At 59.8% G+C, this 22762-nt stretch overlaps 1 protein-coding gene across 1 annotated transcript; it reads left to right on the top strand.

The window, feature by feature from the left end:
- The first annotated feature begins 5917 nt into the window (after positions 1–5917).
- Positions 5918–22588, top strand: LOC308646999 (protein AHNAK2-like). Its single transcript, XM_081290684.1, has 4 exons — positions 5918–6089; positions 21560–21618; positions 21728–21826; positions 22445–22588. The coding sequence occupies exons 1-4, from the start codon at positions 6035–6037 to the stop codon at positions 22571–22573; spliced, it is 342 nt and encodes a 113-aa protein (XP_081146810.1). The 5' UTR covers positions 5918–6034; the 3' UTR covers positions 22574–22588.
- The last annotated feature ends 174 nt before the right edge of the window (positions 22589–22762 follow it).

The raw sequence follows: 22762 nt of genomic DNA, 5'->3' as shown, positions 1-22762 counted from the left end.
CCCCTAGGCTCATGAAGTCAACTTGTGCTTCACTCCATGTCCCCTGCAGCACCCCCAGACTGGCAGCCATTCTGGCAGCCATGTTGGCCTCCTCTGGGAAGGGGAGGGCCGCCTCCATGCTCACCCCACCTCCCTCAGCCTTCTTGAGCCCTGCAGAGGTCTGTCCTTGCATGACTTATCCAGCCTCTCCCCGTCCTCAGCCACGCTACTGAAAATTTTGATTTTAAAAATGACAAGATGAGATCATTCTCTGCAACCTGGACCACAGCCTCCTGACACCACCACCCCACACACTTCCTGATAGGCAGGGAGCCTTGCAGTCTGACTGCTCGGGACTAGGTCTCTGCAGCACCGCCCTAGCACCCATGGTGGCCCTGCAGGATGGGGGGGTCAGACACTGGCTGGGCTTGCAGACAGTGGTTCCACTTGTCTCATTTTCACCCGGGATAGCCTCAGTCAGCAGTCCTGCTGTCTGTCCAACTCCCCTTTCCCACTGGGCTTGCCACCTTGAAGTCCAGAATTGGAAAGGGGATGAGAATGCTGTCCTCTTAGGGGCTGAGGTCTGGGCCCAGATGCCCAAGTGAGAAGGGGAGTGGGTCTGGAATGCTTTTCCAGCAGCTTCCAAGTCCTCTGGCCGCAGCTTTCATGTGGGATGCGTAATGGCCTTCAGGTGGTAATAGAGGAAACCACTCAGGCACCAAACAATGGCAGGCTCCAGCAGTTCCTGACCATGGGCTCAGGTGGGGGCCACCTGCACTTCTTGATATGGTAGATGAATGATGTATTGGGGAACATCACGCAGTATTTCCTAATCCCTGGCAAGCTGGGTCTTCTGAAGTGGAAGGGAACTCACATATGTGATTAAAGCAAGGCTTTCGAGATGAAGAGGTAGTCCTAAATTATGTGGTTGAGCCCTGCATAATCATGGGGTCCTCATAAGGAGAAAAGAGATGGAAGGTGTGGTGGTGCATCAGAAGGCAGAAGCAAGAGGATCACAAGTTCAAGGACAGCCTCGGCAACTTAGCAAGGCTCTGTCTCAAAAGAAAAAATAAAAAGGGCTGGAGGTGTAGCTCAGTGGTAGAGCACCCTTGGGTTCCATTCCCAGTACTGCAGAAATAAATAAGTGAAGGGCTGGAGACACAGCTCAGTTGTAAAGTGGCCCTGGGTTCAATCCCTAGCACTGAAAAGGAAAGAAAGAAAGAGGAGGGGGAGGGAGGGAGGGAGGGAGGAGAAAGACTGGGAGATAGGTCAGGGCTAGAGAGAGAAGATACAAAGGTGCAAGCAGAGGCCGAACAAGCAAGACCACCAGCCACGCAGGACCACAAGCCCCGGAATACAGGCAGCAGGAGGTCCAAAGGACCAGGAGGCTGAACTCCCCTGCAGCCTCCAGAAGGAACACAGCCTTGCCGCCAGCACTGGGAGGGAGGATGAGCTTGTGCTCTTTTTAACCCAGGCCGGGTGTGGCATTTTGCTGCAGCAGACATTTGGAACCATTATACCTGGATGACCCCTAGTGACCACACTGAAGAAATGCTGTCTTGAGGAAGGACCAAGGTGACCCTGACATTGGGTGACCATCCCTGGCTGCAGGAGAGGTGGGGCGGCCCGTGTAGCTGCTAGGTGGCCTCTGCCACTTGGGCCAGCATCTGGGTGGAATTTCCTGCTTCTCAGCAGGGGGCATGAGCCTGGGCAGGACCTCCAGGTGCATGGGCAGATCAGGTAGCTGCTCAGATTTAATTGGCTCCATGTGCTAAGGACAGTGGCCCAAGAGGAGTGATTCCTCGCTAAAGTCAGGAGGCCACGACTTCCCCAGGAGGAGACCAGGCTGGTCTCCTAGCCTCCTCTCCCTCTACTTGTGTCTACCCCCAAACCCCAGTCCTGCTTAGAGCCAAGCCTCCCCTATTCCATCCTCAGGAGGAAGGGCCACCCTGGGCCCTGGAGCACCTGGAGCAGGCGCCACTCTGCCTAGAGTCCGTAGTCACCCTGGTGGATCCTGGCATCACCAATAGAAAGAATTGGCTGAGCAGGGGTCCCTTGCCCCAGAGATACCCAGGTGTCCTGCTCCTCCAGGATGCCTAGACTCCAGGCAGATGTCCATCCCTGCCTGTGTCAGCCTGTGGTCCCTGGGTAGAAAGACCAGCCCCGGAACTTGCTGTGACCCTGTGTCCTGGTCCTAGGCATGTGCTGAGCTGTACAGGCACAGAGGAAGGGACCCCATGCCCAGCCCTGAGTCAGGCTCTTAGCTTTGGGGGAGACTGAGACAATTAGAGACAGGGCTGCTGTGGTTGTGTGGGCCATGTGCCACCTGCTCATGGCCAACGTCCTCAGACCCTGGGCCAGCAGGCCTGGAACCATCCCCAACATCTCTTCAAAGGATGAAGCGGGCTAGGGTAGCTGAGGAGTCCTAGATGCCCCCACTCCCTCTGGCTGGGCTGGGCTGGGTGAGGCTGTGGCGGGAGGAGCAGGGACAAGGCAGAGCTATTTTCGTTATGCTGCTGCAGTTACTGCAAGGAGGCATCAATCATTGATGCTCTGGACATCCCGGCCTGCCTGGAGATATGCAGGAGAGTAGGGGAGCATCCAGTGGGGGGCAGGGTGACATGGCCAGCTCCTGGCCCAGGCCCCACCTGGGAAGGAGAGAGAGCAGGGCGAGTTCTGAACTGGCTTTGTGTCCTCATGCTGCTGGGGGGTGAGGGGCACTGCTTCCGGAGCTGAGCCCTGCTGCAGTGGCCTTCCCCAGCTGGCACACGTCCCCAGAGGGGCACTTGTGTGTGATAACAGGAAGTCCTGGAAGTGCAGGGCTCTGCAGTGGATGAAGGTCAGGCTTCAGCTGGTGGGAGGGATGGGGATGGGGCAAGACACACTTTGTCCCCGCTTCTGCTTGCTGTGATCCCGGGGTCCAGGCTGGGCTTCTGAGACCTGGCCCTGGGTATCAAGGTCCAGCTTGTGACTGGCCCCATCTGTGGGTAGGCCCTCTCAGAGACAGCCTCAGGGAGACAGAGCCCACAGTTCCACAGGGACACTTGGGGATGAGTCTGGCCCCTGAGGTGGGGAAGCTCTCTGGGCTGACACCTCAAGTTGTCTATTCCTCAAGGCACTGGCCTAAGACCTGCAAAGGGGCTCCCAGGAGGGCAACGGCAGGCAGGCCTGGGTTAGGGCGCTCAGCTCCCTCTGACAGCCAAACGGCAGCCCCAGCACTGGGGGCAGGGCAGAGCCAGACTCCACCTGCTGGGGAAGGCAGCCCTGGGGACAGGGCTCATGCCCCCCTCAGTCTGGAGTCCAGGGCTCTAAGCCAGCCGGAGGCAACCCAGGGCTGCAGATGAGCAGGACTCCTGCAGGACAGTGAGCATATCTTGAGCTTTACCGAAGCCCAGGGTGGAGCCAGCACCCCTAGGCATGCCCTGACCAGGATCTGGGACCATCTCTGTGCCAGGAGTGGACAGGACCAGTGGACACAGCTCAGGGGATCTTTGCTGACCCAAAGTGGGAGTGGTGCCGGGGCATGGCCCTCTGGGTGTGATGCTCTCCCACTCTCAGGGTGGCACATGGAAAGGCTTGGTCCCACCAATTCAGTCTTGAGGGCTGTCCTGCTTTGCTGAAGGGGAATACAGGTAGGGGGAGCATTAGGTGAGCCCAGGGTCACACCAGGAGGCCACCTCTGCCTCCTCTCCTCCACGAAGTGGACAGGAGCCACTACAGCCCTGTGGTGATCACACCAGATGATCAGGATGTGTCACATGGAGTGAGTCCACTTGATCTGGGCAGGGCCCAGTGGACCACATGGCTTCCCTAACAGCATACACCTAATGGGGTAGGGGTCACAGTTGGGCCTTTTCCATAAGGCCCTTGATTCCACAGACTGGCCCTTGTTCCCAGGACCTGTCCATGGACCCAGAAGCCAGATTCAGACACAGTGGAACAGCAGGCTGGGCAGACACAGGGACACATCTGGGACACAGGGACACAAATACCCAGGCACATGACGGTTCTCTCTTCCTGAACCCAGGGCAGTTCCCCAGAGGAAGGGGTGAGACCCTGTGCCCCTGCCTGAAAGACAGGGCTATGCCCCATTGTGCCACTGGAGGAGGCTGCCAGGGCCTTTTCCCAGCAGTGACTCCAGTGTCCATCTGACCTGCTGTTGGCAGCCTGCCTGGCAGCTGCAGTCTGGCTAACGGGAACTGCCAGAGTGAGTCATCCCATCAGCTGGCTCACCTGGGCCCTACTGGTTGAGCAAGGTCCCCATGTGAGTCTGAGAGCATGTGCATCTGTGTGTGACTGTGCAGGTGTCTGCACTGTTGTGCATATAATTGTGTGTGTGCCTTAGTGTGTGCACATGAGTGTGTCTGGGTACATGTGAATGTCTGCTGGACTGGGAGGTATCCAAGGTGGCCTGTGGTCTGTGTACTGGTGTGTGTATGACCTTGCTCACAGCTGTGTCTATGTGGCCCTTCTGTTGCAGCCTGGCCCCTTGGAGCTTCTCAGCCTTCACTGCCCCCCCCCCCCACGAGGCTGCCCCCTGCACCAGCTTCCAGCCACAAGAATAGGTGTGTGTGAGTGTGTGTGTGTGTGTGTGTGTGTGTGTGTGTGTGATCCAGCATGACCAGCACATTGCCAGAAATGTTTTTTCTTGGTAGTAGCTGTCCTGTCTGGGTTGTTCCTGCCTGCAGTGCCTCCAGGGTGGCACATGGGAGGGCTTAGTCCCAGGATTCTGCTTCTGGCCCAAGGTGTCCTCAAGTCTATGCGAAGCCAGGTCTCAGTAATCTCTCTGCTGAGAGAACTGTTGGGCCCTGCCCTCCATGCCCATCCCCTATGCATGGTGCTATGGGGAGCCCAAGCAAGCTTCCCAACTTGCCCTACTCCAGGCCTCACCAGGTCCCTTCTGCCAGCCTCTGCAATATATCAAGATCCCCCTCACTCTGTCCCCACCTCACTGCCCTAGTCCATCTACTCTTGACTTACAGCTTTGCCCCCATCCCAGCCACCGGGGTGGCCTTTCCTCAGCTCCCACTGACCTTTGCAGACACAGGGACTGCTTGGAGCCCCCTCTGCAGAGGCACCCTCCACCCTGTCCCAGCCTCAGCAGGTCTAACCTTCAGGTCCCACCTCCAGCCCCCAGCCTCTTCACCTACACTATCTATCTGCCCTACTGGGAATACTTTCTGCTCTGCGGCTGGCTCACAGCTCACCCCCAAGGTCGCCCCAGCTTAAGTGTCTGCCAGGAGCCCTTCCCACCCGCAGCCCACTACCACCCAGCACTGCCCTGCAGAGCACCTCAACTTTACAGGCTTGGCTATGCCTTCACCAGCCCTGAGTCCCAGGTTAGGGCCAAGTGGGACGCTTGTCACCCCTGTGTCCCAGCCTCCAGGCTCTTGACAGGAACCTGGGGAAGGATGAATTCTGGGGGTGGTCCTGGGCTCCAGGACAGCCCCCAGCACGGGCAATCGGAATTGCACAGCCCACTGCAGTCCTGCCCAGGCCACCCTGTCCTTCCTGGACTGTCTAGCCCAGTCTTTGTTCTTGTGGCCCGCCTCCCTCCTTCCTCCCTTGGAGAATTCCATCTTGTCCTGATCAGCCCAGATCACAGGCCGTGCTCCCGCTCCCCTACTGTTCCCCAGGTTGGAGGTGACAACGGCAACAAGTGCCAGAGCCCCAGTGCGGGCAGGTGGAGGGTCTCCAGCCAGTTCTGTGGGCCCAGAAAGGCTGGCTGGGGGCGCGAGGCGGGGCCAGCCTCAGGGGCCGGGGGCTGGCCCAGAGCGGGGCGGGGCCAGGGCGGCGCAGCCAATGGGCTGAATGAGGCCAGCGGCCCCGCCCCAGCGCTCGCCGCGCAGTGGCCGGCGCGAACCGGGCGGGCCCGGGCGGGTCCAGCGCCGTGGTCGCCAGGCGCGAGCAGTGTCCGCAGTCCGAGGCTGGCCGCCCGCAGCAGCGCAAAGCTGCGAGGCCGAGCGCGGCGCCCGCCCGCCCGCCCGCGTGCTGGAGCAGGGACGGCAACTGGACACGCCGGGCCGCCGCTGGCCCGCACCTCCCGGCCGCCGCGATGTGCGACTGCTTCCACGTGGTGCTGCCCACCTGGCCCGGAGCCCCAGGCAGCGGTGCGCCTCCTCCCCGCCTGCAGCCCGCTCCCCTCCGGCGGGTGGGCTCCGCGGGCGCGTTGGGGGCGAGCAGCGCCGGCTGGGCTGCCGCGGGCGGGCGGGCGGACGGGGGGCACCTCAGGGAGGGCCCGCGGGTCTCGCGCGCTCGGGTCTCAGCCTTTTATCTGCCCCTGTCTCCCGGCTTCCCACTTCCCTCTCCGGGTCTCCATCTCCGACCCTCCGCTCACGTCTCTCTCGGGTCTCCATCACTGTCTCCCTGCTCCTGTCTCTTGGCTCGCTGCTCCTGTCTGCTTCTTCCTCTCCGTCTTCGTTCCTTTATCATCACCCTCGGGAACTCTTGTCTTATTCAGAGAGGCGACTTTGGGCAGCTGCTGCCCAGACCAGAGCATGGCCGCATGTTGACATGGACTGAGAACTCTGGGAACCTGCTCGAGGCCTGCCCTCTGACCTGCTTTGGGGGAAGCAGCCTGGTGGGACCAGGAGTCAGGGCTCTTGGCCTTGATCCAGAGCTGCCAGGCTGGCCTGGGCAGGGTCCACAGCGTGGCTACTGCGTGTTTGGATCATCAGTGAGGTGGTGACTGTGGCAGGGCTAGACCTGAGGCTTGGGAAGGGGTCTAGTGGGGCCAGAGATCAAACCACAGGGTCCCTCTGTGTTGGGCAAAAGAGGTGACAAAAGAGCCTACAGGGGTGACCCCTTCCTCAAACCTCTGCTGCAAAATGAGTACCTGGTGCTCTTTGTCTTTCTGTTCCTGCCCTGGGCCTGGGACTGGGTGTCTCAGCATCTTGGAGGGCAGGGTGGAGCAGCAGGGGTTGTCCTTCAGGCTCTGGGTCAGCAATGCAGCCTGCCACACCCAGGGCACCTGGCCAGATCCTGGCACAGGGACTGGGGCAATGCTGCATTGGCACAGACTGGACCCTACTCCCTGGGGGAAAACAGGTCGGTGAGGCTAATGAAGCAGCTAGTGATGCAGAGGGGTGCCCAGGATGGGCGTGTCCCTCCACCTGCAGTGGAGCTCCCAAGGGCCCTCCTGTAGGACAAGGACTGAGGCCAGTGTGGGAGGGTTGATCTGCAGGGCCACCAGAGCAGGGAGCCTGGGCCCCTTCCTGCAATTTCCTTCACTGCACTTGACCTCCTGTTTGGGCTTCCCCTGCCTATATGGAAGCCTAAGGTACACTGACTTGCCCTGGACAGCAGAGGGAGAAGGCTCTGGTGGGGGGAATAGACCCCACCCTCTTCTTCCTTCCCTGTTGCTGTGGATGGGCTTCAATGGAGGGAGAAGGGTGGGGCCCCAAGGATATGGGTTATCTCTGCCTCCAGCTACCCCCTGCCTCCACTGCCTGAGGCTTCCAAGCTGTGGGGGTCTCACAACCATCTCACCTACCTCTGGCTCCACAGAGCTCTGTTCTGGCTGTCCCTCCTAGCTGAAGGCCTTCAGTTCTGCTTTTGGCTTTGTGGTTCCCTGGCCCGTCTGGGTCAGTCCCTCCTCCTGTCCAGCCTATAAACTGCCTTCTCTTGAAGAATGAGGTCAGTGGTCCTCGCTGCAGCTTGGTGGGAGACCTGCCAGATCAGAACCCACGGGGGTTCCATCCCACATGAAGATCCTCAGGCCCTCTCCAGCCCTTCACAGGGGCCCTGGGACATGATTAACTGATCAAGAACCTCTGGAGAGTTGGTCCTGGGCCTTTTCCAGCTTTAAACCTTCACCCCACCAGCAGGCCAGAGCTCAGCAGGCCCTGTCCTACCCTTGTCTTTCTGCCCAGTCCAAAATTGCCTTCCTGTACCTGCCAGGCCCAGTTCCTGAGCCCCCTAATGCCAGCCCCTCCCAAAGCCTATCTGGCTTCCTGCAACCCTGGGAAAGGAGCAGTCTGTGGTTCATCTTGTCTGGAGGTTGTCCCCTAGTGGCCATGCTGGGAACAGGGAGCCTGTGGTCCCTGCATAGGGATCCGCCCAGTCTAGGGACACTTGGGATCCTTCACCCAACACATTCATCTACCCCATGCAGGAGGGAAGAATTTCACTCCCGTGGGCACTGGAAGTCACATCCACCCCTATCCCTGGGGAAGGCCTGTTCCTTCCCAGGGGCAGAGCTGAGTCCTGGGTAGTTAAAGTGGTGAGGAGACCCCACACACCCAGCCTTGGCCCCTGCCTGGGACCTGCAAGTGCCTGGTGTGGCCTGAGCATGTCCCCCAACTACACCCCAAACACCGCCCCTGCCTCCAGGGAGGCACTGGGTTCAGTGACACCATGACTGGTATTAGGGTGGTCTCTCCTCCAGGGAGGGGCCATAGTGTGACTGGGGTCTCTCCAGGATTATTCTGCAGATGGCTGTGCCTCTGCATGCCATGGGGCTAGGGGGTTGCAGGCTGGATCTTGCCTCTGCCAGTGGCGCCAAGGGCTGCCACACTGAGCTGCAGCTATGTAGCCAGGAAGGCTCTGGGCTGGCACCGCACTGTTATTCCTGACCAGGTTGTCCACACTGATGGGGGGCTGGGACCCTGAGGCCAGAGAGGAAGGCCAGGTCCTGCACCATAGTGCCACTCCTGGGTGTCAGGTCTGCCTGCTCTGGGCAGTGATGTGGGTCTGACAGGTGCGGGCTGTGCCTTGCCCACCAGGAACAGGGCTTCCAAGGCCCCTTCTCAGCCTGGAAGTATCCATGGCCAGGTTGGGCAATGAAGAGGTAGCCATGGCCAGGTTGGGCAATGAGGAGGAGGTAGCCATGGTCACCCTGGGATGCCACCCTTCTTGAATGAGGTAGGTTCTCAGAAGCCACACTGGGGGTGCTGTTGCTGGCAACACTCCAAGTTGTTTCCCTGGCCAGGGGTCAAGCTGGGCAGTCCAGGGCTGAGGCTGTGCTGTCTCCTGGCCTCTGGTTCCTGTCCTAAGCCTCAGGCTGTGCTTACCTGGTACAGCCAGGGCAAGGGGTGGGCAGGGCCCAGGAGTGGCAGAAGGGTGGAACTGGTGGAGCCCCCAGCCTCCGCGTGCCCAAGCAGTTGTGTGCCTACCCCCACTCAAGGCTGCAGCAGGAAAGCCTTCTCTCTTTCTGCTTAGACATGCTCATCTGTTCTGGGCTAATTGTTGCCTCTTCCAGGAAGCCCCTGGATTGCTGGGCTGACCCAACTCTTCCTGATTCTGACCCTCTCTGTCTTTCCTCCTATGACTTCCTTTCAGAAGGCCTTTGTGTTTGGGGTTCAGCTGGGGCTGGATGCCCAGGGCATGGGGGAAGTGTAGGTGTAAGCAGGAAAGAGCCTGAACCCTGGCAGCCAGGTGGGACACTGATCACCTGCGGGTCTCTGCCACCTAGTCCAGGAGTGAAAGCCAAGCTCTCCTCAGTCGCTTCCACACCCTGCACTCGAGGACAATCGGAAAAGTAGAGGATGCCACCCATCTCTGCCTGTCCACCCATCCATCTGTGTCCGAGAGCCACCCAGAGCCAGTGTGTCCTAGGGCCCTGGGACACAGGAGGTCACACGTGAGCAGAGCAGGGATTCACCCAGTGTTTGCAGACACAGGGCAAGCTCTGCTGTGGCCATATGGCCTCAGGTAGTGGGGAGTCAGGAGGGCTTCCTGGAGGAAGGCCCACCCAATGGAGACCAGGAGCAGCTCCTAAAGAGAAGGGGTGCAGGAAAGAGGGGCTCCTGCCGAGGCCTGGAGAGCCCGGCAAAGAACCGCAGCAGCAGAACAGGCGGGTCTGGGGGTAAGATGGACAGGTGGCAGGGAGCAGCTACTAGGAGGGAAGGAACCCCCCATTTTTTTGGTGTTGGCGTTTGAACCCAGGGGTGCCTTACCACTGAGCTACCCCCAGTCCTTTTTTAATATTTATTTTTAGGTGTAGTTGGACACAAGACCTTTATTTTATTTTCATGTGGTGCTGAGGAGGGAACCCATGGCCCCACACGTGCTAGGCGAGCGCTCTACCACTGAGCCCCAGCCCCCGCGACCCTTTTTATTCTGAGACAGGGTCTCCCTGAGTGGCCCAGGCTGGCTGTTAAGGTGCCATCTGCCCAGCCTCCTGGCAGCTGGGACTACAGGTGTGCGCCACCTTGCCTGGCTCCACATTTTGGGCAGCTCCAGTGGGAAGGGGTGAGGCTGGGTCTGGGAACTGCCCAGGTGTTGGGGGGTGAGCCTCAAGGGGGCTTGGCCTGGACAGAGCCTTAGCCAGAGGCGCAGTTAGGACGACCGGCTCCCTGACCTCTGCCCCGAGGGCGGCTTGGTCTTGAGGGGTGTCTGCCCTGCTGGCCCATCTCTACCTCCATGTTCCCTTTGTTTTCTTTTTTTGGAAGCCGTGGCCAGGGAGCAGGGCCTGCCTTGCTGAGATAAATATTTAATAGTCAGAGCAGTTTCTCAAGCGGAAAATTGGAACGGGGCCCAGGAGGCCTGGGGCGGGAAGCTGCACTCCCCCTCCTGGCACCCCAGACACGCCCGAAACACTCCCAGACCCCCGCCCCCGCTGCCAGGCTCCTGTCCTGTGTGCTGCCCTCCGTCCCCTGTGGGTGCTTGTGACATAGGGTGGCATTTAGAGAGCTTCTGGCTGGATTCCTTCTTGCATGAGGCCTTGCTCCATGGTTGAGGTGGATGGTGGAGCTGGAGTTGACCGCTACTGGACAGGAGTTTGGGAAGGGATGCATCACTGAACATGGGGTTCTGGAAGGACAGCAGGACAGAAAGGCAGTCAGGGTGCCAGGGACACACAGCGGACAAGGCAAATGAGGGGCCTCCCGAGGCCTGGGCCTCTCTTCCTTTTAGCACAGGGAGGCAGCGGTCAGTGCTGGGCCTGTCTGCAGGCACCGGCAGGCCAAGTGTCAGCTGAGTCAAGGCCTCTTTGTCTTCAGCTCGAGCCCTGGTCCTCCCCTGCTCTAGTGGAGTCAGAGCAAGGCCAGCCTCTCCTTGCCTGCTGGACCCCCTGACCTCTCCTGGCTTTCTGAGAGCTGGACCCTCTGTGCGCAAGGAAGAATGAGGCCTCCTGCAGGGCACCTGGAGACGGGACCCCTGTGGTGGCTTCCTCCCCGCCCAGCCTTGCTCCTGGTGCAGCAGCACCGGCAGCTCTCTGACACGACCCCTGGGAATGCTCTGCTCCCACCGTGGCACCGTATCAGCTGATTCACCAGGAGCTGCCCACCCCTCCCTGTCTGCCCCCTGCCAATGCCGGTTCCCATGGTGACGCTAAACTGGGCTGTGGGTCCTGGTGGCTTTGAGCTAGGTCTGTCTGTGCAAGTGGGCACCAGGGCACATCTAGGTCCCAGGGTCTGTGACGTGGCTCTTCTAGAGACCTAGCCTGGCCACTGAGCCTGGCCACATGGAACAGGGGTCCAGCAGTGGGACTCCTGGGAACTGAGGCAGGGGCAAGGTCTCCTGGGCTGTCAGGTTAGCTTACTGTGGAAATGGACACTGACCAGGGCAGGTGGTGGGGGTTGGCAGCTGTGCCTCCGTTCCCCTCCCCTCAGGGGACAGTGATTCTGAGCGCAGAGCCCTGGGCTCCCAGCCTGACCTTAGCCTTTCTGCAAACCTGCTGGCACCTGCTACTCACCAGCTTGGGCCCAGGGCTGCAGAGCAGGCCATCTTGTTTCTGAGCAGGGAGGGTGCCCCAGGCAGAGCAAATGGCTCATGCCCGAGCTTGGGGACTGCAGAGGGCCTGGAGTGGGGCACCGTCAGTGCCTTACGGCAGAGACTGAGTTGGTGAGGGCTGTGCCAGGAGGGGAGGTCATGGCCTCTGGGCCACCCAGCAGCAGGTGGCTTTGCAGGGCCCTTCCTCCAGCTGCTGTGAAGTGGGCATGTCCCAGCTGGGACCCCGACAACCATGTGATAGCCCAGGACCCCAGGCAAGTTGGCTGGGAGTCAGGAGGCCCTGTGCAGCTGCTGGGGTGGGTGGCTAGGTTGGTCAGCACACACAGGCTCAAGGGGACAGTGGCCGCCCGTGCTGCTCGGGGTCAGCATTCCTCACCACTGGGCCAGCAGCTGGGCTCCCTCTGACCAGCCTGCATTGCCTGGCATGCCCTGGGCAATGAGCTGGCTGCCTGCTGGGGCAGTAAACAAAGTCCCCAGGTGAGACCTGGGAGTGGGGCACAGGAGTGGCTGCCAGCGGCTGTGGCAGTGTGAAAAGAGTCATCTCCTTCTGTGACTGTTAGTCCTACATCAGGGCCTGGGGGGTGCCTGGTGCCACCCTTGCCTTCCAGGACTGGGGTGTCCCTGGGTCTCTCATCCCATTTCCCTCTGCCTTCTCCTTACCTTAGAGCCCTCCGACTCACCTGGGGCCCTTCTCTTGCTGTCCCTCACCTCAGGGTCCTCTGGCTCCCAAGTCCCAGTAGAAGTTCTGGCTCCCTCAGCTGCTCCAGGAAGCCCCCTCTCTGGGCCACCATGCTGGGCAGGGCTGTGGGTGCAGGCCATTCTGTGCTGACCCCCCGGGGGATGGCCGGACCCCTCCCAGCCCTGGAACCTTGGGCTCGGCTCCTCTGCTGTGAGGGCCTGCTCCAGCCTGCCCCTGGGAGCAGGTACCCACTTCCAGCTGGGCCCTGCCCACTGGGCTTCGGGCACAGGGCGTGGCAGCCCTGGGATCCCTGCATATCTGCAGCCAACACAGCTGCTCTGTCCTGCCCAGGCTTGCTGGATGCCCAGAGGCATGAGCTGGGTGCTGAACCCTGATGAAAAAGGGGGGAGGTGGCAGGAAGGGGCAGGCCAGGCAGCTGAGCTCTGGGTGGTGGGTGATTGGGGTCACTGGACTCAGGAAGAGTGTTTCTCGGCCACCATTCGAACGGGAAAGGGTGTGGTTTGCTAAACATGCTGGGGCCCAGCCACACCAGGCTCATGGGTGCCCTGGAGCTTTGAGGGCTGGGAGCTGTCAAGTCAGGGCCCAAGAACTGGAAGGGTATTTTGGGCCAGGCTGCCCTCACGAGTGGCAGCAGCCACAGCCACTTCCCCAAGGGCCCAGCTTGGCCACCATGTGGGCTCCGGCCTGCGCTTGGAAGGTACCTCCCTGCCCCGTCGCTTCGTGCCCAGCCAGGCCAGCTCTGAGCAGAGTCTCCCTGAGGAAACTGAGGCAGGGCTGTCTCATAGCAGTCGCCCGCACAGCAGGGACGCACACGCTGGGCTGCAGCGGTGACTCAGGAGGGCGTTTCCTCTCCGAGTCAGCTGCCTGGGCTGGGGGGCACTCAGGGTGGGGCCCCTGGCTCCCTAAGCTGAGCTGGGGAGGCTGGCCTAGCTCCTGGCCTATGCCGGGACCCGCCCAGCCCCTGCCTGAGGAGGAGGCCAGGAGGGAGGGACAGTGGGGAGGGCTGTGCAGGGGAGGAACCAGGCGGGCAGGGAGGCAGGCAGCCCAGGAATCTCTTCTGGGCCAGTTGGGAGAGCGTCCTGGGCCTGGCCTCCTCCGTGAGGCTGCTCCCTGCCCTGGGCAGCCTGTCCCCTTTCAATTTCAGCCCTGCGGCACCTGCCCCCTCACCACTCAGCAGGTCAGTGGGGGCCAGATGGGCTGCCGGCAAGGGGGGATGCAGGGGCAGAGCTGGCCTGGGCATCTCCCTGATCCCCTGATCCCCTGTTCTGTCCCCGAACCCACTGTCGGTTCACAACAGCTCCTGCTAGATTGTGCCAGGGCCAGTCAGGCTGGGAAGGCTGTCGGCAAGGGGCCCTGCAGCTCCCAGTTCCTGGACCAGTCTCTGGCCACCACACCCCAGGGTGTGCAAGGTGTACACAGGGCTCAGGAGGTGACCCTGGCCCTGGCCAGTCGGGGCCGGTGGCTCTCATTTGAAGGGAGCCTTGGCTAGGGGTATGTTGATGCCAGGGCACTGGCATGGCCATTTGGCAGCAGGACAGATTATCAGGGTCAGCTGCATGTCCTGGGACGGTTCTAGGGTAGTGGTCGCTGACCTTGTCTGGCATAGGGGGACCTGGGTTGTGGAGGTGGCTCAGCAAGGCCTGCTTTGCTTTCCTGGAGCTGCCAAGGTGGACTCTTGGGCCTCAGGTGGGGGCCGCCCCTCTTGGTCACAGTGTCCTGGCATCTAGGGTGCTGGCCTTTCTACCCAGACTCAGTTGACGTCGGGTATGGGTGGGCATGGGAGCTGCACTGCTGGCTGCTGGATCCTGGGCTCACCTGCTGCCCTCTGGCTCCGGGACTAATCCCGCTAACGCTGGGCAGGGCTTAGTCCTTGCAGGGGTTTTGACCAGCTCCTTCTCTTTCCCTGCCCAGTGCACACCTCACACTAGCATTTGTTATGCACCGACTATGTGCCAGGCTCTGAGTGCTTGGTGAGTATGGTGCTCTGAAGACCAGAACTAAGGAGTGTCCAGAATCAATGGCAGAGTGTCACCCTGTGAGTTCACTGAGTGAGGACACAGCATGTGAAGTCCAGAGGCAGGAGGGGGCGGGGCCCCAGGTGGAAGCAGAGAGGGATTTTAGATGGATGGCAGCAGGAACTACAGAGATTTTTCTGGGAGAGGGTGATGTGAACACCCGGGGGGCGAGGAGCCCTGGCCCAGGGCTGCGGAGGCTGGTTCCCCACTCGGCCTCCAGCGCCTGGCTCCGTCTCCACATTCACAATAATCTCCAGAAACATCGGGGGTGGGGGCAGGCCCCTGACTGCCTGGGGTGCTGCTCATAAGGTCAGAGGGTCTCGTGACAGTCAGCCGAGCTGGGCAGTTTCCCCGAAGTCCAGGATGTGGTGAGGCAGAGCTGCGTGCGCGAGTCCGTGTGGGCGCCCAGTGAGGGCAGGGCGGCCGTCTCCTCGGGGTGAGCCTGCTCACTCCACTGCCAGAGCCAAATTGGGGGCTGTCCAGGGTGTTGGGCAGGGGCGCTCGGCCACACATGCCTCTGTACACACTCTCTCAAGCGGATGGAGAAAGGAGCACCTCTGCAGTGTCCCGTCCCAAGGACCCTGTTGCCCTGGTGACATGCAAACAGGCCCACCACACTGGCCCAGCCTGGAGGCCAGAGCTCACCCTGGGTGGCGGTTTGGATGCAAACTTGAGTTTTGTTTCAGTGAACGCTCCACCTCTGTGGCTCTGCTGAAGAGGGCCTGCGGGCCAGGTGTTGTAGGGTCATCTGGGGTGGGATGCCCCTCTCTGCAGTCCCCACTTGTGTCCCTTCCTGTCCCCTGGGCCAGCACCTGCCTTCTCCCAGCCCACTGCTCAGGCCCACCCTGAGATATTCCAGTCACTGGAGTCAGCTTTTCTGGGCCAGGGGCTCCCCTGGGGCTCAGGAGTGTGAGGGGCTGAGCTGGGTCTCCTCCCAGCTGGGGGTCACGCCTGCAGGAGTGTGAGGCCCTTTAGAGGAGCTGGGGGACTCCCAGGAAGAGGCACTGTGGAGGCCACAGACACCAGCACCCAGGACAGCTGGGCCCAGCCCAGGCGAGTCCCCTCCATGCCTCCTGTGGAGAGTGGGGCTTTGTGACTGCCAGCCACAGTGTCACTGTCCCAGCCACAGTGCTCTCTGATGGGCTGTTTGCGGAGCTTCTGGTGGGCAGGTGGGTGGGATGCTCTGTGCTCTGGGGCCTGGGGCCCTGCAGCTGGTGGAGGTGGGGACACAGGGTCCTCCTCTCCCAGGCGGGCAGGGCGCTGGGCAGTCCTCCTGCAGCAGGCAGGATTTCCCCCTTCCTGTTTGTGCGTCCCAGGGCCAGGCCCGCGGCAGCTCCTGGGCACTTGGGCCCCTGGCTCCTGGCTGCGCCGCCTCCTGGCCTCTGCTGGTGGTGCTTACCAGGGTGGCTAGGAGGGAAGACTGGCTACGCGTGGGCCTTCCTGAGGCTGGCGGTGGGCCAGGCCCCCAGGCCAGCTGGGCAGGGCTGGTTGGGCCTCTTCCTTCCCTCCTCCCCCTCCCGGGTTCCCAGCGCAGGGTGTGTCCTGCTCCCAGTTGTCAACACCTTTCCTCACGGCCCACCGCCCACAAGACGCCCCTGAGCAGATTTAGGTGCAGGTTCCCAGGGCCAGGGGTGGGTCCCTGCCTGACCCTGAGGGGCCTCACGCGGGGCCCAGGACCCCCTAACCCCCGTGGGTCTGGGCTCCCGGCCTGGAGGTCCTCTTTCCCAAGGAGCTGCCTTGCAGATCCCTGTCCTGTCAGCCGCCCACCACCCCGTGCAAGATGGAGCCTCTCATGGGCTCTGTTTTGTCTGACCAGAAGGCAGCTGGGAGACTCAGAGGGAGAGGGGGTGGCTGGGTCTCTGGGTGTCCTGAGGAACTTCTCAGGCCAGCCCCCTCCCAGCCCAGGGACCCCAGGCCCACCCCAAGACTAGGGCAGTTGCAATGGGCCAGGTGGCCCAGGGAGGTCCAAAGCAGCAGTGCCTAAAGGTGACCTGGGCAGTCAGTGGCCAGCATGGGGTGTGATGGGCCCCCACCGTGGTGAGTCCCAGCTTCTGCCCTGCACTGAGCCTCCCCCAGCCTCAGTTTCCTCACATGTCACACACCAGGCATCAGCCTAACAGCCTGGGGAAGGAGCATTTGGCTCTGGGACAGCAGAACGGGAGCCTAGCTCCTGAGGCTGAGGCTGCCCAGCTGTTGTCCAGCTGCCAGAAAGGGGAGCTGCTCAGAGACCCAGAGCCCCCGACCATACCTGCCCTGTCCTACAGTCCTGGCCTGTGGCTCTGGCTCAGATGGGTCCTCTGGGGAACTCTGCAGGAATGGGGTGAGGGGCAAAGTGGGGGGCAGGCAGCTGCTTGGGAGGCAGTGACGGGGCATCAAGTATTCCACTGGGAGCATCAGGGGACCCTGGGGGTGGCAGACTGGTGCCTGCCAGTCAAGGCCAATAAGATGGCCCTGGGGAGAGGCCCATCTGGTCCAGGTCAGAGCTGTGCAGGAGAAGACTGCCCCGCCACCTGGTTAGGGAGTGGGGGTCTGTGGGTAGACCCGAGGGGGGGTGCCTGGAGTATTGGGGACTTGAGTGGACCCCCTTGCCCCAGGTCAGACTTGCAGATGGGGAACCAGGGTTGGGGTTCTCCCATGGAGCCCTGGAGGCCAGGGCCTGGGCCTGGCCACTGGAGCAGTGGGAAGGAGGTGGGGCAGGAAGTAGGGTGGGCCCCGACAACTTCTGGCATGACCCAGAGTATCTGCTCTGCCTTGGCTTCCTCTCCATCTCTCCCGGGAGAGCCAGTCTCAGAGGCTGTCTCCTGCCCTCCAGAGTCACTTTGTAGAAAGACATGAAGGCCCAAGAGGAAGCCAGGGAGGGCCAGGTGCTGTTGGGGTGCACAGGTGCAGCCCAGATGTGGCTCTGCAGACAGGAGCATCCAGGGCCTGACACTCAGGCAGGGTAAGCAGGCTGGACCCTGGTATCCACGAGGAAATCTGAGCTCAGGGTCACACAGCACATTGGTCAGAGACCAGCAGCCAAACCCAGACTCCTGCCAGAACTGGGCTTCCCCATCTCCTTGGGTCCCAAGGCTAGGACTCCCCCCGTGGAACAGGAAGCACGGGGTCCCAGAGGCCAGTGCTGCGCCCTGCAGGTCAGAATTGCACAGGGGTCTGCTCTGCCTGATCTGCAAAGTCTGGCCCAGGGTCCTTAGGAAACTCGAGACCCCTGGGCAGGTGGGCTGCAGAGGCACTTGTTCCTCTCATCACCAGCAAGGTGCCTCAAGAAAGAGGCGGTCCCTGAACACGAGCCTCCTTGCAGTATGCACTGAGACCCAAGGGTGGGCCTGAAACTCTGTTTGTGGTTCTGTCTCAATAAAGTCTTATTCTCAAAACCTTTCCGTGGGCCAGATTAGGCCTGTGTAGTTTACCTGATTTTATTTGTGTGTGTGTGTGTGTGTGTATTTAGTTGTAGATGAACCTTTCTTTTTTTTTTTAATTTTTTTTTTAATATTTATTTTTTAGTTCTCAGCGGACACAACATCGTTGTTGGTATGTGGTGCTGAGGATCGAACCCGGGCCGCACGCCTGCCAGGCGAGCGCACTACCGCTTGAGCCACATCCCCAGCCCATGAACCTTTCTTTTTTTAAAAAAATACTTTTTATTGTAGTTGGACACAAGACCTTTATTTATTTATTTATCTTTATGTGGTGCTGAGGGTGAAACCCAGGGCCTCACACAGGCGAGGCAAGTGCTCAACACTGAGCCCCAGCCCAGCCCGAGAGTCCAGAATGAGCATGGATGAAGGAGGGAGTCACTGGGCCAGGTGCAAGATGGCAGGTTGGGTTTGGAGGGAGGTGGCTGAAGATGGACAGCCCTAGTCTCTTTTTTTTTTTTTTTTTTTTTTTTAAAGAGAGAGTGAGAGAGAGAGAGAGAGAGAGAGAATTTTTTAATATTTATTTCTTACTTCTCGGCAGACACAACATCCTTGTTGGTATGTGGTGCTGAGGATCGAACCCGGGTCGCACGCATGCCAGGCGAGCGCGCTACCGCTTGAGCCACATCCCCAGCCCCCCTAGTCTCTTTTTTGAGACAGTTTCTCACTAAGTTGCTGAGGCTGGCCTTGAATTTAAACCCTTCTGTCTCGGCCTCCTGAGTCACCAGGATCCCAGACATGGCCACTGTGCCTGGACAGTCTCTGGGATTCCCAGTGTCCCCTGTGGGCAGTGGTCTCCTGGAGTGGTGCTGTTTGGAATGTCCGCTGCTTGCGCAGCACTGACTGTTTTTACAGCTGATCTGACTCTTCCCATTCGTTGGCATAAAGTTCAGAATTTCCTCATTTTGATTTTATGTGAAATTTTTAAATTTTTAAGAGAAAGAACACAGATTATGCAGCTATCCTAATCACAGTAACCCTTTGGGAAGCTGGCCACCCAGGACTTCCACGGCAGCGGGGCACCTCCCTGGTACCTTCTCTTAGTACCTTCTCCCACTCGGCGCCGTGTTTGTGAGCTCCACGGCCCTGCAGGCAGGGAGCGGTCCACTAATCCTCATCCTTGGTGTTTCTCAGTCCACTCTTGACCGACATCTGAGCCTTTCGGGTTCTTGGGTGCTGTCAACAGGACAGCTTTGGCCACACCTCCTTGGCTCTTGAGTGGCTGGGCCACAGGGAAGGTAGGACATGGTGGCTGTTTGCCAGAGGCTGTACCAGTTTGCCCCCAGGCCTGGGACAGGGCAGGTCATGCTGCGCATCCTCGTCACTATCAGGTGGCCAGGCTTCACTGGTGGGCTGTGGCTTCAAGTGGCACTGCCCTTGAGAGGAGTGTGCCGGGCAAGTGACCAGTCCACTCTGGCCAGTGGCCCTTCCAGCACTGCTGTTCTATTGGGTTGTTTTGTCTTTTCCTGAGCTGTGAGAGCTCGGTACCTTCTGGAAGGAGGACCACTTTTTCTTGCGCTAGTTGGCCATTTGCACATCTTTTGTGAAATGCTTGTTCAGATCTTTACCTCATTTTCAATTACAAGTTTTTGGATTAATATATAAACACACATATAAATAGCAATGTGCGTACTATCTGAGTGGTAGAGACATACTTATGTGTATTTTAGTGTTTCATTTTAATTACACTATTGACATACTGGCTAACCCAGGGGCGCTTAACCACTGAGCAGCATCCCCAGCCCTTTTGTACCTTCTATTTTGAGACAGTCTCACTAAGTAGCTAAAGGTCTTGTTAAGCTGTGAAGGCTGGCTTCAAACTTGTGATCCTCCTGCCTCAGCCTCTTGACTTGCTGGGGTCACTTATGTGCACCACCACAGCTGCCTATATCTTTTTTAATTTATTTTTTAAATATTTATTTATTTATTTTAGTTGTAGTTGGACATAATACCTTTATTTTATTTATTTATCTATATGTGGTGCTGAGGATCGAATCCAGGGCCTCGCACATACTAGGTGAGCACTCTCCCGCTGAGCCCCAGCCCCAGCCCATTATCTTTTTATTTTTTTATTTTTTTTTAGAGAGAGAGAGAGAGAATTTTTTAATATTTATTTTTTAGTTCTCGGCGGACACAACATCTTTGTTTGTATGTGGTGCTGAGGATTGAACCCGGGCCGCATGCATGCCAGGCGAGCGCGCTACCGCTTGAGCCACATCCCCAGCCCTATCTTTTTATTTTTTAAGTGGTGGCTTTATGGATAATGTTACATATGTTTAACTCATCACAATCGCCTTCGGTAACATCGGACCACTTCAATGTGAGAACTGACCACTGAAGTGCCGCCCTGCCCTGTCCTTTGTGCGAAGTTATCACTTGCTTTTCCTCTACACCTGGTACGTTTGACAACAAGCTTTATTATTTTGCATAGAGTTCATTGCTCTTTTTCTTTAGAGATTCATTGAGGTTTGTAAGCAGTGACACTAACTGTCCTAAGTGTGCACTTCAGTCATTTGTGGTGGCCTTGAAGACTTGTACCTACCATCACCATGAGCCCTTTGCTAGAACGTGGCTGCCACCCCTGGATCCCCTCCACCCTGCTGACGCTGGGTCTCCCCCCACCCCAGCCCCAGGCGACACTGGGTTAATTCTGGTAGAATGAAGCCCCATCCCACTTCCCTCCGCTGCTGTTTGGTCCTCGTGGATTGCATGGCCTGGCTACAACCCCATGACGTGGGCGAGGAGCACGCTCTATCTAAGGGGTTCACGGACTACAGCCTGTACCCCGATGAGCCAGCTGCTTCTATAAGTCAAGTCTGGATGAAGTGCAGTCACGCTGTGCCCACTCAGCGTCCAGGCAGCCGCAGCTGCTGACCTGGAGGTGCTGGCCATCCAGGCTCGCACAAGAAAAGTGCAACTGCGCGCTTCACATGGTCCTGTCAGATAAGTTAGTGAGAAGTGCTGCCAGATGTGCACGGGACACTTCTGTCAGTGAGGGGGCCCGGGACAGCTGTGCTGTGAGATCAGGTCACCTCGAGGCGGTGGCCTCCTGCTTGAGGACACACTATGATGCCCACACGTGTCGAGGCTGGCTCTCGACCGGTTTCCCCGGCGTGATGGACGGCCCTGGTCTTTTCTCTTCTGTGTCTCAGCCGCAGCCTCCTTTCTCTCCGGCCGTGCCTCCCCGGAGCTCTCTGAGGTCTGTTGGTTCCTCCTGCTTCTCTGCCTCTTCACCTTGTGCAGTTTCTACTAACCACCAAGTGGACAGCTCTTTCTCTGGGCTCCTCAGACCTGCAGTTGAGCCGCTCTGGGGCAGTTTCACCTTGGGAATGTCTGTCCCGAAGTCTCCCTTCCCTCCAGCTGTGACAGGCTTTCGGTGGGTAGTCGCCGGCATCAAGGCGCCTCCTGTGGCGGTTCAGAGACAGGGTCCGCTGGCCGCCTGCTCCTCGGCTGGGGCTGTGCCCGAGGTCTCTGTGTGTCTTGTCGTTTATTGCTGAGTGCTGGACGTTGAGGTCAGGTGTTGTATCAGCTCTGCATTCTGACTTCACCCCCTGCTGGGGTGGGCCACTCACTTCTGTAGCTATTTTCTTGACCAAATCTGCCAACTGTGAGCACAGTGTGGGAGCTCCCCAGCTCCAGCACACTACTGTCCAGCCTCCTGCCACGGCCTCCCCACCCAGTGGCTGTGGCTCTCCCCGGGACTCAGTGTCCACCTCCCTGTATACCATCTGGTCCACCCACCAGTGTGTCTCCACCAACAGCCTCTCTTCCCACAGTGTCTGGCCGGCAGCTGCAGCCCGAGGAGCCAGGTGCAGCTATTGAGGAGGACCACACTGTAAGTGGGACCAGGGAGGGAGTGTGTCTGCCTCGCAGCCTGCCCCCAGGCCTTCTGGCCTTGCAAGAGCCTGAGTGCTGACAGGAACTCGACTCTCTCCTCCTGCCAGGTGACTGAAGGGCCTGTGGACGAGGTCATTCGGCCACGGCCACAGGGGTCCTCCCCTGTCTACGAATGCACAGCAGAAGGCACTGGCTTTGGAGTCCAGGTGAGCCCCGGGCAGAGCTCACAGGCCGAGACAAGGCCTGGGCGCCAGGCCCTGCACCACTCTCCCTCCCGATCACCTGTGTGGGCGGCCCACATGCATGTCTCTGTACAGCACCCTGCCCTGTCTGCTGCCACCAGGCCACAGCTGTGCCCATCACTGTCCCCTCTGGGTCCCCTGACATGGAGATGCCTGCGGCTACTGAGCTCGTGTGTGGTGGGGCACAGGCCCAGGCTCCCATGGGTGGGGCCATGGTGGGACACGGGATGTGTGCCCATGTGCAGCCTTTGGGGAGGACACAGGCCCCCGTGGAGGAGGACAGGAGGGGCCATCGGAGGAGACGTGTCCTCAACAGATGGCGTCCTGCCTTTGGAGATCCTCCTCTGTACTGAACTCCAGTGCCACAGGGCTTGCAGGGGAGCTGAGGCTGGCCTCAGGTGGAGGAGGCCCTGCGCGGCCTTTTCCCTGGTGGCCCCCAAGGGACACCGCTCCCTCTGCACCCAGCTGCACCCCTGCAGCTCCTGAGTCCCTCTGCACTGGGGTCAGGGCCAGGTGGGTGGAGCCTTCTCTCCTGCCTGTCCCAGGCTGGGTGGCGGGTAACCCCCAACCCTGTGGCTACAGGAAGACGCCCCGGGCCGGCGAGGCTCCTCAGGGAGGCGGAGGTCCTGGTGGAAGCGCGCCTCGGGGGACGCGCAGGTCTTCTCCAGCATGAGCCACCCAGAGGTTGGTATGCCAGACCCCAGGTGCTGAGGGAGGGCGGCGGGCAGCCAGGAGACTGGCAGCGTCCCGGTCCCAGGGAGGGCAGGGCTACGGGAGGCCCCAGTGACGAGGGCCCTGGGTGTGTAGTCCTCATGACGCCCCCATCCAGAGGGGTGGTGCCAAGTCGGGCACCTGCTCGGATTGCAACCAGAAGCTTCAGAGCTCTGTGGGTACCCTGAG

The sequence above is a fragment of the Spermophilus citellus genome (genome assembly GCF_964194105.1).
Source record: "Spermophilus citellus genome assembly, chromosome: 4".
Lineage (NCBI taxonomy): Eukaryota > Metazoa > Chordata > Mammalia > Rodentia > Sciuridae > Spermophilus > Spermophilus citellus.
Note: the sequence above shows the minus strand (reverse complement) of the source record. Positions and strands in the feature narration are given on the sequence as shown.

What these genes read in the sequence shown, in the direction of transcription:
- LOC308646999 (XM_081290684.1), top strand. Translation starts at nt 6,035, where the DNA reads ATGTGCGACTGCTTCCACGTGGTGCTGCCCACCTGGCCCGGAGCCCCA. An exon ending in CTATTGAGGAGGACCACACT is followed by an intron (nt 21,619 to 21,727) that starts GTAAGTGGGACC and finishes TCCTCCTGCCAG; the next exon opens with GTGACTGAAGGGCCTGTGGA. An exon ending in GCACTGGCTTTGGAGTCCAG is followed by an intron (nt 21,827 to 22,444) that starts GTGAGCCCCGGG and finishes CTGTGGCTACAG; the next exon opens with GAAGACGCCCCGGGCCGGCG.